Source organism: Salmo salar, chromosome ssa24, assembly GCF_905237065.1.
Source record: "Salmo salar chromosome ssa24, Ssal_v3.1, whole genome shotgun sequence".
In the NCBI taxonomy this organism is placed as follows: domain Eukaryota; kingdom Metazoa; phylum Chordata; class Actinopteri; order Salmoniformes; family Salmonidae; genus Salmo; species Salmo salar.
In genome coordinates this window covers 24,082,190-24,098,436 of record NC_059465.1, presented here as the reverse complement: position 1 = coordinate 24,098,436, position 16,247 = coordinate 24,082,190, and the positions used below count along the sequence as shown (strand labels likewise).

The 16,247-nt window shown below is 42.5% G+C and overlaps 1 protein-coding gene across 1 annotated transcript; it reads left to right on the top strand.

Annotated features, from left to right (window-relative positions):
- Positions 1–4,328: 4,328 nt before the first annotated feature.
- Positions 4,329–12,401, top strand: LOC106585500 (glutathione hydrolase 5 proenzyme). The gene is made up of 12 exons (XM_014171776.2): positions 4,329–4,945; positions 7,596–7,723; positions 7,834–7,929; positions 8,800–8,986; positions 9,213–9,373; positions 9,593–9,739; positions 9,962–10,092; positions 10,646–10,830; positions 10,997–11,088; positions 11,220–11,326; positions 11,578–11,688; positions 11,877–12,401. Exons 1-12 carry the CDS (start codon positions 4,779–4,781, stop codon positions 12,021–12,023), a joined length of 1,659 nt encoding a protein of 552 aa, XP_014027251.1. The 5' UTR covers positions 4,329–4,778; the 3' UTR covers positions 12,024–12,401.
- The last annotated feature ends 3,846 nt before the right edge of the window (positions 12,402–16,247 follow it).

Sequence of the window (16,247 nt, the reverse complement as noted above, 5' to 3'; positions counted from 1 at the left end):
GCTGTCACACCGCTATAGCCCCACGACTACTACCGCAGAACCCGAGACCGTCCTTCCCACTTCGTGCCTGGCAATGGCACTCAGCTGGGGAATAGGGAAGCAGGTCCGTGAGGCGCAGTGTTCCCAGCCGAACCCCGGGGGGGCCCTGATAACCGGATGTCCTGGAGTGGCCCACTCCTTCAGGCTTGCCTGCCACCCAGGCTCCCGTCGGACCCTGGCTTTTGTGTGACAATGCTTTTGGTGGCCTACCATGGTCCTTGACGTGCCAGCGTTCGTCGCCACTTAAACGGTTTGTGCACAGAACATGGTCTCCGACCGGGGTCCTCAGTTCTCGTCCCAGGTCTGGAAGGCGTTCTGCACCCTCATTGGGTCGTCAGCCAGCCTGTCCTCCGGGTTCCACCCCCAGTCCAACGGCCAGTCAGAGCGAGCCAACCAGGACCTAGAGTCTACTCTGCACTGCCTGGTCTCTGTCAACCCCACCACCTGGAGACAGCAGCTTGTGTGGGTCGAATACGCCCGCAACTCTTCCCTGCTCTGCCACGGGCCTATCACCTTTTGAGTGTTCCCTGGAGTATCATCCCCCACTCTTTCCTGAGTAGGAAGAAGAGGTCGGCATACCTTCTGCCCAAATGTTTGTCCGCCTCTGTCATCGTACCTGGAGGAGAGCCCGATCGGCCCTCCTCAAGACCACCTCCAGGTATCGACGACAAGCAGATTGCCACCGGACCCCGGCTCCCTGGTATCGGCTAGGGCAGAAGGTATGACTGTCTACCTGGGATCTGCCCCTCCGGGTGGAATCCTGCAAACTCTCCCCCCGGTTTATTGGCCCATTTCCCATCTCCAAAGTCATTAACCCCTCTGCTGTTTGTCTTCTGTTGCCCTGTACCCTTTGTATACATCCTACCTTTCGTGTGTCCAGAGTTAAACCCATGTCTCACAGCCCTTTGTCTCCTGTTTCCAGGCCAACCCCTCTCCCCTGTCTCATCGACGGCCAACCGGCGTACACTGTCAGGCGTCTCCTGAATGTTTGACCTCAGGGCAGGGGGTTCCAGTACCTGGTTGACTGGGAGGAGAGGTGCTGGGTCCCCGCCAGGGACATCCTGGACCCAGGCCTCATCACGGATTTCCAACGCCGGCACCCCAGTCAACCAGGTATGCGACCAGGTAGGATGCCAGGTGGCGCCCCTAGAGGGGGGGTGGGGGTACTGTCACACCCTGATCTGTTTCACCTGTCTTTGTGATTGTCTCCACACCCCTCCAGGTGTCGCCCATCTTCCCCATTATCCCCTGTGTATTTATACCTGTGTTCTCTGTTTGTCTGTTGCCAGGTCGTTTTGTTTCGTCAACCCTACCAGCGTTTTTCCCTCTGCTCATATCTCCATTGTTTCTGTTTCCTAGTTTTCCCGGTGATGACCATTCTGCCTGCCCTGACCCTGAGCCTGCCTGTCGTCCTGTACCTTTGCCCCACCTTTCTAGATTATTGACCATTCTGCCTGCCCTGACCCTGAGCCTGCCTGCTGTCCTGTACCTTTGCCCCACCTATCTGGATTACTGACCCTTTTGCCTGCCCTGACCCTGAGCCTGCCTGCTGTCCTGTACCTTTGCCCCACCTATCTGGATTACTGACCCTTTTGCCTGCCCTGACCCTGAGCCTGCCTGCTGTCCTGTACCTTTGCCCCACCTATCTGGATTACTGATCTCTGCCTGCCCTTGACATGCCTTTTTCCTGCCCCTGGTCGATTAATTACTTCGACATTGACTGCATCTGGGTCTTACCTGCAAAGTGATACACTGATCTCGACAAGAGGTGCAACATTCTGAGAAATTCACAGTTCAGGCTAACGTTAAGCAGATAACTGGACGGATTTACCTATGTACAACCATTTTTCAACAACCATTTTCCATCTAATGTTAGCTAGTTGCTAGCTATACATATAGTTCAGTGGATGCTGCTGAGGGGAGGATGGCTCATAATATGGAGTAAATGGAATGGTATCAAACACGTGGTTTCCATGTGGTTGTTACCATTCAATTGACTCCATTCCAGTCATTATTATGAGCCGTCCTCCCCTCAGCAGCCTCCACTGTAATAGTTATATTTCTTATATTTATAGCTATAAGTTAAACCTGATCAATCAAATGGATAGGTGTCAGCAATTATGGTAATTCCAAATGCCCTTAACTAGGTGTCTTTGCTAGAGGGGTGGGGGGGGGGAAGAGAGAGAGCTGAGAAGAGCGTAGAAGACAGACAGAGAGAGTGATGGGGAGAGAGTAACAAAGAGAGAAAGACAGCAGTGCAAATATACTTAGACTTATTTCAACAACTCTTCTCTTCCAACTTGTTAGGCAATCATATCTACCTACCGAGGAAGGATGGAAAGCTACACAGGAGGGTGATTTTTACTGAGAAGGCCGTGCTGACCGAGATGCATGCTGGCCATTTCAGAGTGAAGCGCATGATTGGCAAAACCAACCTATGCTTCTTCTGACGGGGAATTGTCAAGGAGGTGGACAGCTGGGCAAGTCAAATAACCTTTTGTTTTTCAATCACATTCTATTATATCTGTTATATTATGAATTTCGTTTTGTGTGATACCCATCAAGGACGAGACTTGCGAGGCCACCTCCAAGGCGATGGTGGACATCTTCAACACCTGACCCCCATGAGGAATCTCGTCCACCAGAACCAGTGAGTTCGGATCAGTCTGATTCTCTGTGCTCTGAGTCGAGGGGAACCAGCATGAGGTAGTGTTGAAAAGTACATATCTCCCACTTATAACACTGCACTAATCCATAACATTTTCTCACAGTAAAGTGTAACCTGTGTGTTTGCTTGTTTACGTCTCTGTCTCCTACCCTGTTCCCTTTAACTCTGCTCCTGTTCTCCAGGACCTAGGGGTTCTGCCCAACACCCATACGTGGATCTACCTGATGTCCTTCATTACCAACCACCCTCCAACTTTTCATTGCATCATCTACAGCTACAGTTGTTGACATGTTGTCATTATCCGCTAAGAAAGCTTTCTTGCTATATCATACTGAGCACATAGTATGTGAGATACACAGATTAACACAATTGTACCAAAAACGATCAAAGTTGAGGTATTAAAATCTTAAATATTGCCTGGTAGGTTTTCACAGCTGTTTCACAAGGTGTTCATTATTGTAAGTTATCTTTTGATTGTATTTATTTGCTCCACATTATTCATTGTTGTTTCCTAGGACCTACAATAGATACATATATATTCAACCACAAGGGTGTACTAATGAGCTATGCAAGACACAGATTTTTTTTTAATCATAACAGAAGACTACTGAAATTATATTATTTCAGTGTAGATAAGTGAAAGGCAGGTTAAAATAAAAACATGACAGCCAGACAAACCAGTGTATGAATCAAATCGATTTGCATATGAATGGAGTGGAAATTAGCTGAGTTTGTGATCTGTAAGGTATGTAACTTTAATGTGTCAAACAAATTACACGTTTTCTTTGCCATTTCCGAAACGTAGCAATGTTTAAGACATGGAAAGTTTACAAGAAAGCTTAAATTCTTGTTAACATAACTGCACTGTCCAAGTTACAGTAGCTATTCAGTGAAAGAAGACCATGCTATTGTTTGAGGAGAGTGCACAATTCTGAACTTGAAAATGTATTAATAAACCAATTAGGCACATTTGGGCCGTCTTGATACAACATTCTGAACAGATATGCAATGGTTCATTGGATCAGTCTAAAACTGTGCACATACACTGCTGTCATCTAGTGGCCAAAATCTAAACTGTGCCTGGGCTGGAATAATACATTATGGCCTTTCTCTTGCATTTCAAAGAGGATGGTACAAAAAAACTGCATGTTTTCTTCTTTTTATTATCTTTTACCAGATCTGTGTTATATTTTCCTACATTAATTTCACATTTCCTCAAACTTCAAAGTGTTTCCTTTCAAATGGTATCAAGAATATGCATATCCTTGCTTCAGGTCCTGAGCTACAGGCAGTTAGATTTGGGTATGTCGTTTTAGGCAACATTTGAAAAAAAGGGTCGGATCCTTTAAGAGTTTTTTAAACAGCGGAATGGTCGCGGAAACCTGCCTTATTTGCATAGCGATGATGAAACGAACGTCATTTAGGCCAAAATGATCTCCAAAATTCTAATCATTAGGTCATCACAGCGTTGATATAGCAACGACGCTAATAGTTTATCGAATCCCATTGTGAAGTAGAGGGGGACACTATTTGGCCAGGGGACAATATTGGGTATGACGGGGCCCCCAACTAAATCTCACTTAGAGCCACCAAAAAGCTAGGGCCGGCTCTGGGCTAATACTTGAAGGAATCGCTGGTGGTAATCTGTGCAGAGGTGGTTAGCAGTATAAACCCATAGTTATTGTTTTTCCTACTGTCGTTAAACTATACCTACGCGTAATGTTGGCCATTTAGGCTATACAGCAACTGTCTTAAACATAGCCTAACTGCCCATAATTGCAAGGTGGTGCACAGTTCCCCCAGGTATGATAACATGAGCCACTGTTCCATAATTCCTTTGGGCTCCGCCCACGCATTATGCTATGACACTACCTACATTGGACCAGAGCATTGCTGACATGGGTATGACTTAACAACCTACGAGTTTTATCCTAAACATCTTCTCCTGTGACTCCAATGAACAATGTCAAAGAGGAGGAGTTTGCCTGTCCATCTGCGTTCGGAATAAGGACATGGTGACAAAAGTTTTGGACGCCGCCGCAATTATAAGAGTGGACTAAAAAAACAAGTAATGGCCAGATCTAAAGCAAGAATATACACGTGTATAGCTTTAACGCTAGTGAGCGCGATTGGGATAATTATCTTATGCACTGCATTCGCCAAGCAACATTCTACGGAAGGGGTCTTTAGAAGCGCAGCTGTAGCCGCAGACTCGGAAACATGCTCAAAGATTGGACGGTAAGTGCTTACTGCTTATCCGTTTACCCCTAGGTAGGCTACAGTGGATTATAGTATTGCAAAGGTGGTATAACTGGTATTTATTTATTTGACAAACTTATTATGGTCAAGTTTTCCAAAAACAAAAATGGCACAGTCGCATAGAGCGTATAATTTAGACTTAATCAAATGTTAGGAATGGACAATCCTTAAAGTCGAAACAGTTCCTCAGTCTCTAACACAGGCAATGTCACTCACTGTTAAATAGCCGAGAAAAGGAGCTGTCCGGTGCGGATATGTATGTGCGTTCGTCACGCGCGTAGCCGCGCAGGGCCACATTTAGTCTTGAGTAGATAAAGTTTAACCCTAATCACTAACTTTGGTTATTCATACGTTAGGATTTACTGCCTACCTTGCCTACCAGTTTAATGAAAAATGTGGCCTCCTTCTACCCTCTCATCTGCACTGGTATGTAGCCTATTAGATAGTACCCATTGTTGAGAAATGTAAATAGGCAGTTTTTATTTTATTTTACCTTTATTTAACCAGGAAGGGCTCATTGAGATTTGAAATCTCATTTTTCAAGAGAGTCCTGGCCAAGATAGGCAGCGCCAAGTCATTACAAAAATTACAGACAGACAACATGAAAAACTACAAGTAATCTAGTAAAAACCATAGAATTCACAAGAGTATAACAAAATCATAAAACAGCAAATTAAAAACATTGACAGGTCAGGGAATCAGTCTCAAGATCATTCATCAGTGATTTAAAAACACCAAATCTGGACAAGTTCTTCCAGTTTAAAAGTATTTTGTAAGGCGTTCCAAGCCGATGGAGCAGAGTACATAAAAGCCCTTTTTTACCAAATTCAGTTCTGACATTTGGAACAGTTAGCAGGATAAAGTCCTGCGAACGAAGAGAGTACCCATCACATTTCTGAACAATAAAAATGCCCAAATAAAAAGGTAGTAAACCCAAAATGGCTTTGTAAATAAAAGTATACCAGTGACTGAGCCTACGAGTGACTAGAGAAGGCCAGCCAACCCTGGTATATAAAGTGCAGTGGTGCGTAAGGGTTTTGCAATTTAAAATAAATCTCAAAGTGCCATGGTAAAGGGTGTCAATTGATCTCAAACACTGAGCGGAAGCATTCATATATAAAATATCCCCATAGTCTAGTAAAGCCATAAATGTAGCTGATACTAGCCTCCTTCTGGCTTCAAAAGAAAAACAGGCCTTATTCCTAAAATAAAGTCCCAATTTCAGCTTCAATTTTTTTGAAAGTTGTTGAATATGCAATTTAAAAGAGAGGCCATCATCAATTAAAATTCCAAGATATTTATATGAGCTTACAGTCTCAATCTCATTGCCCTGACAGGTAGTAATGGGTGAAAGGGTCAGAGATATATTTCTTGCTTTAGAAAACCATTTGATTAGTTTTGTCAGTATTGAGGATAAGCTTCAATTGACACAAGGTATGTTGAAAAGCAGTTTGCAAGTTCTGGAAAGCTTTTGTGAGAGATGAGGCACAACAATTAATAACAGTATCATCAGCATAAAAGTGAAGTTGAGCATTTTGCACATTTTTGTCTAAATTATTTATATAAATCGTGAATAAGAGGGGACCAAGTACAGAGCCCTGGGGCACATCATTACAGACAGACAATTTAACAGACATGAGCTCATCAAATTGAGTGCACTGAGTTCTATTAGACAGATAGTTAGCAAACCATGCAACTGCATGCTCCGAAAGACCTACACTTGACAATCTCTGCCTCAGTATAGCATGATGAACTGTATCAAAACCCTTAGAGAGATCAATAAAAAGTGAGACACAGTGCTGTTTTTTTGTCAAGGGCTTCAGTGATATCATTTAAAACCGTCATGGCTGCTGTAATTGTGCTATGCTTCTTCCTGGAGCCCGATTGGTACATTGATAAAATAGAGTTAGTATATAAAAACTATTTTAACTGTTCATTCACAAGTGTTTCAAGTATTTTCACCAGGGGTGACAGCTTTGAGACTGGCCTATAATTATTTAAAAGAGTTGGATCTCCCCCTTTTAAAAGTGGTAGGACAAATGCTGATTTCCAGATCTTTGGAATTTCATTACATTCCAGGGTTAGATTGAACAGATATGTAAGTGGTTCAGCTATGACATCAGCTGCCAGATTTAAAAAGCAGGGATCAAGAAGATCAGGACCTGCAGGATTTCTCTGATCTAAGGATTTCAGGGCCTTATGTACCACCTGCACTGAGAATGGCAAAAAGCTAAAGGTTTGACCAGCTCTCGCTGGTTCATCCACACAGGGTTGGACAGAGACAGAGGACACTGAATCAAACAGCCTACCAGATGATACAAAGTGCTCATTGAAACAATTCAGTTATCAACTACATAATCGCTGACACAATTCCAGCTATGCAACTACCTTTTTGTGTATCTATGTATTGTCTGACCTTTAAGAAATGAAATGAACATGCATTTGCATTGATAGCTACAGTATATATCCAGTACTTATCTGATTTTACTGAGGTTATACATCTACAGTGGGGTTTGAAGCTATCAGATTAATTTAATGCTAGTCTAATGGTTCTTAGTATTATTGCACAGTCCACATCGAGACAGACAAATAGCCAGGCTCACTACATGCTATGTAATCCCCCATCCAGAGATATCTTGCAGAGAGGAGGATCAGCAGTAGATGGAGCCATTGCTGCATTACTGTGCACCTCTGTCATAAACCCACAAAGTATGGGCATTGGCGGGGGGTCCATATTCACGGTGATGGACAGTAGCGGTAAGAACACCTCATCCCCCTACTATGAGATACCACACATACATCCAAATATTAAAGTCACAGAGAGGGGATAAACACTTTCATGTCATGTACATTTGTTTATTTCAAAGGCAAGGTTAAAATCATCAATTCAAGAGAGACTGTCCCTCAGAAGTTTAATCCTGATCTACTGAGTGGATGCCCACACACCTTCCAAATGATGACAGGTATTTGTAGTGAAAATGAGTGAACATGAACTTTGTCTTACTTGACTTGTTTTTGTAGTCAAAAAGCATGTCCTTCCGCTTTACGATGCGAGCTGTTTTTCTTGTTGTTCGAGCTTTCTTTCCTGTTGGCATCAAGGTGGGAATTCTGTTGAACTCCAGTAATCCTGGGGCAGCTTGATCTAGCTGATTAAAGCTGTCTGTCAAGCGACAAGCCGACTATGCTGGTTTATAAGCAAGGATTTTCATTCCTTGGTTAATGCCAGCCTGCTTCTGGTTCTCCTCACACTGTGAGGCAGATGGTTTTGCTGCTTCCTTTTGATTTCTCCCCTTTTCAATAAAATGAGATTATAAACGCACTAAACAAGACAAAAGGGTTCCCGTGGACCTTTAAGCAGCATGTTGCTATGTGATGTAAGCCAAGAGCACACACAGTGAACAGCCAGTCAGTTGGCTTTGTTTTTAATACCACAAATCAGGTTGTTATATATACTATAAATTAACATAAACTTTATTGAAAATGTTCATCTTCATTTGTAAACACAAAAAGAGAAATCTTCCGCAAAAGATTATATGTATTACCATACCAGTCTAAATGTAATGGCTTAGCAAAATCCCTAAAGGAAATCAACTCATGAAAGGCTTAAACAATGTTTACTCCATTCAAAGTTTATTTTTCAGAAACGTTGTTAAAAGTTAAACAACACCAGATTTACTTATACATATGAAAGCGGACAAACAAGCTATAATCAGTATGTGATAGCAAACTCAGGCATATAAAAGATACCGTGACTGTGACCAAAGACAGTTTCGGATAGAGAGCGAGAAAAAATAAAAAAGTCTGATTTTCCCCACCCCCACTCCTGGTTCCAGGCAGCCAATGGATTGGTGTCCCTGGAGAGATCCGTGGGTATGAGCAGGCCCACAGGTTGTTTGGGAAACTCCCATGGGCCAGCCTCTTCCATCCCACCATCAAGCTGGCCAGAGAGGGTTTCCCTGTACCCCAGGTCCTGGGCCGCTTTATCCCACTGATCAACACGGATGAGACCCTACCAGTACGGTAAGAACCACCCTGATCTTAAAGACCTTACCATTATGGTAAGAGCCACGTTGACCCTAGATAACTGGAGGAATCCAACTCATAAAGCCCACCCTAGAGTGAGACAATAAAACAGTATGATGAGTCCCAGATGTGTGGATGTATAATATGAAAAGTTTTTCAAGAGATCAAATGTCAAGCCATCATTCTGTCACCACATTGCAAGAAAATAATATTTGAGCTGTAGTCAGTTGTTTCTAGATAAGGATGGAAACCTGCTGAAGGTTGGAGACACTGTGAAGTTTGAAAAATTGGCTGACACATTGGAGATCATTGCAAACCAAGGGGCAGATGCTTTTTACACTGGAAAAGTAGCAGAGGATTTAATCAGCGACATAAAAGAAGCAGGTACACCAAGTTCCATTATTGATAATCACCTCTCCCTGATTGTGGCATTGCTTTACAGCAAATATATTTAATTACAAGGAAGCTGTAAGTCTCTAATGCATTCACATTGATCACACCCAAACTATAATGTGCCTGTGGTATGTATAGGCATTTGGAGTGCTGATTAACTCATCAATATATTTCAATTAATGTTTTTGCTGTCTTGTAACTGTATTTTAGGTGGAACACTATCCATGAAGGACCTGGAATTGTTTAAAGTGACTGTGACAGATGCATGGACCATTCCTCTAGGAGAGTACCAGATGCACTTCCCCCCACCCCCATCAGGAGGCGCTATCCTCAGCTTCATCCTCAACATCATGAAAGGTTGGACTTGAATAATAATAATTTTTTCATTTTAAGATGGACCCCATATAACACTGACATGCTCTTATTTAGAGCATATAAGTAATCGTTAGCTTATTGATACAGTATTTGGGTTAACTGAAATTGATTATAAAACGTTTAAGATTGAAAGCATCCTGGAGACCAGAAAACTGGCAGGAAACCCACCTCCTTATTACATTTTCCTTATGTCTTTGTCTATAGAATACACCCTAAACTCAGCTTCTCTGATGGGAAAACAAAAGACTCTCACCTATCAACGCTACATCGAAGCTTGCAAATTTTCTAACGGACTGAGGAAGTACATCCGTGATCCACACTTCAACTCAGAACCAGTAAGTTCCACAAGACTCCAGGCGTATAGGAAATCATGACATATTATAGGTCAAGACCTGGGTGCTCGTAAGTCGTAAGTCTTTAATGATCTAAGTGCTGTTTTATCCCAACAGGGTACTCTCAGGGTCATGTTGAGCCACAAGGGATAATTATGGAGGGTGCAGCATCAGCTATTACTGATGCCAGCTTAGCTGTGCTCCAGTCTGAAATGACTTTCCATCCCTACCATGATCAGATATTCCTGGGTTTCTTTCACAAATTGTTCAAAAGATGTCTCATCTCTGCAAACCTGCTAGACCTGAGACATGGCTGTATACTCATAGGTGTCTAACTCCATGGGGTCACAGGCGTCTGCAGCCACGCCCCAGGGCAAAACACATGCTTTTCAAATCACTCACACACAAAACAACACAAAACAGCAAAACATGCATTCTGCATGATAAGTTAGGAGGGTGAAATGGGAAGTGGCTAAGTAGGGAGTTGCTACTGTAATGTAATATATACTGTAACTCCAACATGCCTAATCAAGGTCCATTTACTTATTTTGTCCAGAGAGCATTGAAGTTCACTGAGCAGCAGTTTGCTGACCACTTCAGGGCCATGATCAGCAGTAATGAGACCCATGATGCTCAGTACTACAACATCACTCCATACCTGGACACCATGGGCACCACACATGTGTCTGTGATGGCTGAGGATGGAACTGCCGTCTCTGTTACCAGCACTATCAATCACATGTAAGTCAAATATTATTCACTGTGTAGAATCATAACAATAATCATCATTAGGGCTATGTCAGCAATGTATAATTGTCAGCAATGTATAATTGTCATTAGCTATGTATAACCATGTAACATTCACAATACACACAATGACTTGTCAAATATCTTTCCCTTCACTCAGGTTTGGATCCAGAGTGTTCTCCCCTAAAACTGGTGTCATCCTCAATAATGAGTTGGCAGATTTCTGTGGGAAGGCAGATCACATTGTTGCAGGTAATGTGACCCCCAAAAATATTTCCTGAGTGTTTGTAAGGGTGGCTGTAAAATAAACTGATAGTTTCTTGGACATTTCGATTGCTTTTGTAGCCTCTCCTTGATGATTTGTTTTATGGTTTGGCTTGCAGGTGAGCAGCCTCCCTCCTCCATGTCCCCTGTTGTCCTGCAGTCCAAGTATAAGACTCTGGTGATTGGCGGGTCAGGTGGCAGCATGATCACCACAGGGATGGCCTTGGTAAGTGACCATGGTAACAACAATATTTGATCAACATACACTTTGTGTAAGCAAATAACAAATACCTGAATAACACCAACACTCACCTAATGTTCATAAATCGACTGTGTGACCAATACTTTACTGTTTGTTTTCGAAAACACTCTGTACCTTAAACACACCACCATGTTAACATTCACTTTCAGTCCACATACAGGCACAGTATTAGCAGTCTTCCTCCTCATGGTCTCGTATATCTGTCTCTCTCCCAGACCCTCATGAACCACCTGTGGTTTGGGAAGAGTCTGGAGGAGGCCATCGCTGCCCCCGTTGTGTTTGTGGATTCCAAAAATGCACTGAAGTTTGAACCTGACTTTGACAAGGTAACACCACACATCATGAGCACTCAACAATTAAAGAAGTATTCAGTTATGTTTCTGAAGAATATTGTTGGTCTTTCACAGATTTACACATCTGAAGGGGTAGTATTCACAGGTTTCCGTATACATTGTGCTCATACTTCAGTGTGTCTGTCCTCCTGTTCGTGGCACTTTGTTCCTCTCTCCCTAAGGCTGTGGTGGAGGATCTGAAGAATTTTGGGCACACAGTGGAAGTTCCAAAGTACTTCTACAATGTGGTCAATGCTGTAGAGAAGGACATCGGTTGCATCCAAGCCGTTTCAGATTCCAGAAAGATGGGCAAGGCAGCTGGTTATTAGTCTTCCAGACTGTTGGTCACTGACTCTGGATATAGATAGTCTTCCAACTGTCAATATAGAGCTACTGTAGCTATAGCAAAAACATGGCTCTGATTATGCCTCAGACAAAATGTGATTGTGCAGACAGTATATGCTTCTCATCCCATTTACTACAGTATCAACAGGCAACATGTAGAACAGCAACCTCTGATATTGAGTCACAAATAGGAGCATACTGTATTTCATTGTAATGTAGAGGATGATTGAATGCTAGATCTGTTCTGTCTTCTCTTCCCCATCCCTTTTTCTAGAACTTACTGGATATTATTCCAGTACTGGAATGTATGTACTTAATAATGTACACTGACCAAAAATATAAACACAACAATTTCAAAGGTTTTACTGAGTTACAGTTCTTACAAGGAAATCAGTAAATTGAAATGAATGAATTAGGCCCTAATCTATGAATTTCACATGAATGGGAATACAGATATGTATCTGTTGGTCACAGATACCTTAAAAAAAAGGAAAGGGCAGAAAACCAGTCAGTATCTGGTGTGACCACCATTTTCCTCAAGCAGCCAGCGCAACATATTTCCTTTGCATAGAGTTGATCAGGCTGTTGATTGTGGAATGTTGTCCCACTCTTCTTCAATGGCTGTGCGAAGTTGCTTTGATATTGGCAGGAACTGGAACATGCTGTCGTACACATCGATCCAGAGCATCCCAAACGTGCTCAGTGGGTGACATGTCTGGTGAGTATGCAGGCCATGGAAGACCTGGGACATTTTCAACTTACTGGAATTGTGTACAGATCCTTGCGACTTGGAGCCGTGCATTATCTTGCTGAAACATGAGGGGATGGCAGTGGATTGATGGCACAACAATGGGCCTCAGGATCTCGGCACGGTTTCTCTGTGCATTCAAATTGCAATCGATAAAATACAATTGTCTTCGTTGTCCATAGCTTATGCCTGCCCATACCATAACCCCACCATCATGGGGCACTCTGTTCACAACGTTGACATCAGCAAACCACTCGCCCACACGACACCATACAGATCCTTTGCCATCTGCCCGGTAAAGTTGAAACCAGGTGTAATTCGTGAAGAGCACACTTCTCCAGTGTGCCAGTGGCCATCTAAAGTGAGCATTTGCCCACTGAAGTTGGTTATGACACCGAATTGCAATCAGGCCAAGACCTGGTGAAGATGACGAGCTTCCCTGAGACTGTCTGCCAATTTGTGCAGAAATTCTTCAGTTGTGCAAACTCACTTTCATCAGCTGTCCGGATGGCTGGTCTCAGACGATCCGACAGGGGAAGAAGCCAGGTGTAGCGGTCCTGGGCTGGCATGGTTACACGTGGTCTGCGGTTGTGAGGCCGGTTGGACGTACTGCCAAATTCTGTAAAACAGCTTATGTTAGAGAAATTAACATTAAATTCTCTGGCAACAGCTCTGGTGGACATTCCTGCAGTCAGCATGCCAATTACACGCTCCCTAAAAACTTGAGACATCTGTGGCATTATATTGTGTGACAAAACTGCATATTTTAGAGTGGCCTTTTATTGTCCCCAGCACAAGGTGCAACTTTGTAAGGAGCATGCTGTTTAATCAGCTTTTTGATATGCCACACCTGTCACGTGGATGGATTATTCTGCCAAGGAGAAATGCTCACTAACAGGGATGTAAACAAATTTGTGCACAACATTTGAGAGAAATAAGCTTTTTGTGCGTATGGAACATTTCTAGGATCTTTTATTTCAGCTCATGAAACATGGGACCAACATTTTACATGTTGCATTTATATTTTTGTTCAGTGTATATGGAAGGAGCCTTTTAATACCTGAAATGTTCAAATATGTTGTCTATGCAATATATTTTCTTTATATTCTATTTTAGAATTGATGTTGAATTTATTTCTATTGATGCTTTCTTCAGTTTGATACTTTAGTTTTGCTTTTCATATCTGTATTATTACATAGGTCTGTTTATTTTACATATGTTCTGACCTAATGAAAGTTTCATATATTTGGTGGTTACAAACTTATTAACAGGCCCATAGCCACATGGTCTTTATCTTTTATTCATACACTGTGTGACACCTTTGTGGTGGAAATTATACCCTTAGTCAATAATGAGGAGAGGCAAAATTAATCAAGGTATTACTTTTATTAAAACATTTGTTATAACAAGGAGGCTGGTCGCCCCACCCCCGCAGGTGGTGGAGTGAGAGCCCCCCTGAGTGGAGTTAGCTTCTGGGTTATATACGATCTCAGGATAGGTCAGGATAGGTGCAACTTCAGATATGATGTACAATGGTTCCAAACACTAACCCCACACATCCCGTGCCAGACCTTGGGCCCCAAATACAAATAACTTGTTTTGTTCAGTACTAAGAACTTAGGACATTTGTTGTCACTTTGTTCTCTCCCCTAGTTCAAGGTAGAAACTATCTCCCCCTAGGAGGAGGTGACTGACGCACAAACACTGTGGAGACAAGTGATTGGTTCCCCATTACTCGCGCCATCCCTTCACAGGGTTTGCAATAAAGACACACAGTTCACATATGGAAACAATTTTTCCTTCTGACCACCTTTGCCATACTCCCTGCTGATATTCTGCATAGCAACAGCGACATGTGATAGATAAGCATGATTTCTCCCCTCTCTGGACCCAAAGTGACTGAGGCCCATTTGAGGGAGGAAGCACAGCTGCCAACACCAGAGCCCGAAAGGAGACATTCTAATAACAAGAGTTTCAACAGTTCAATCATATAAGCATATTCTGCAGATAAGACATCTCAATTATCTTAATTATCTTTATCTTTGTTACTTAGCTTATATGAGTTAGTTTCTTTAACTCTCTCAAGCCCAATGCCTAGGCTTAAATAAGGATATTTTAGTACACAAGTATTAGTAGGGCTTAACAGAACATTTTCCTCACACCTTATGAAAACATTCACTGACCCTTAAATACAGCCCACTGTTGGATAGGCATACTGTATGTAATATCTGATTTGTCATGGGAGGGGTATTATATTAGCTGTGGTCTATCAAGTTGTAAATGATAGACAGATGTTGAGGTTACACAGAATGTTAATATCAAGTGTCACATATTACAAGAGCATCCTACTGTTGAAGCTCTGAACAGAACAGTACCGAAAGCATCGACCTGGTCCTCTGTATGCCTGAGGGTGCAGAGGGAAGAGCTGGTCTGCTCCAGATGTTAGAAACGGAGAGCTGTTGTGTTGTTATTGGGCCTTAATTTTTTTACAAATGAAACACTCTGTGGGGAATCAGTATCCCCGTTTATACCTGCCGCTAACATGCATCCTTCGTCCTGATCTTGTCCTGATCTTGCCCGTTACAGTTATAATATCTGATCAAAATCAGTTCACAATGCATCTTTTAATCGTCTACACCTGTCTAAAAATGTGGGCACAATCCGATTGATCAGGACAAAAGACGCATGTTAGAACCAGGTATAAACAGGGCTAGTGAGTCAGCTGGGCATGTTTCATAAGCATAGCTCATCCGTATTGAGATCTGCTGGGTATTTCCGCTGCTCTGTACCAGATTGTATTAGGAGCTGTCTATCTGTTTGGCTTCTTGCCGTTTTCCTTTTTTTCAGGGTGCTGGAGTATACAGGAGATGGAGCAAGATAATGGGATCAGTAAATGACTCATTGCAGATACAATGCTCTTTCCTGTATCAATTTTTCTGAAGATGAGACTCCTCTTTTGTTTCTGTTTTGAGTGTCTGATTAGAGCAAGTGCTGTTGATGCAAAATATGTTTACTTTAATACTGTAAATTAATCAGAATTCATTCTAATAAATCTTTTGGTATGATTATCATTGGTGGTCCGGAAGTCATTAGAGTAGTAATTGAAGTAAACAATAGATAAATGGCATCGCTGTAAGATTGAAGGGACTTCGATGGCAATTGTAGAAACCATCATTGTGAATATACACTATATAGTCTGTGGACACCCCTTCAAATTAGTGGATTCAGCTATTTCAGTCACACCAGTTGCTGACAGGTGTATAAAATTGAGCACACAGCCATGCAATCCCCATAGACAAACATAGGCAGTAGAATGGCCCATACTGAAGAGCTCAGTGAAAGGATGCCACCTTTCCAACAAGTCATTTTGTCAAATTTCTGCCCTGCTAGAGCTGCCCCGGTCAACTCTAAGTGCTGTTATTGTGAAGTAAAAATGTCTAGGAGCAACAATGGCTCAGCC

Coding starts and splice junctions, on each gene's coding strand:
- LOC106585500 (XM_014171776.2), top strand. CDS start 4,779: ATGGCCAGATCTAAAGCAAGAATATACACGTGTATAGCTTTAACGCTA. Junction 7,930..8,799: donor CACCTTCCAAATGATGACAG/GTATTTGTAGTG, acceptor TCCTGGTTCCAG/GCAGCCAATGGATTGGTGTC. Junction 9,374..9,592: donor CAGCGACATAAAAGAAGCAG/GTACACCAAGTT, acceptor ACTGTATTTTAG/GTGGAACACTATCCATGAAG.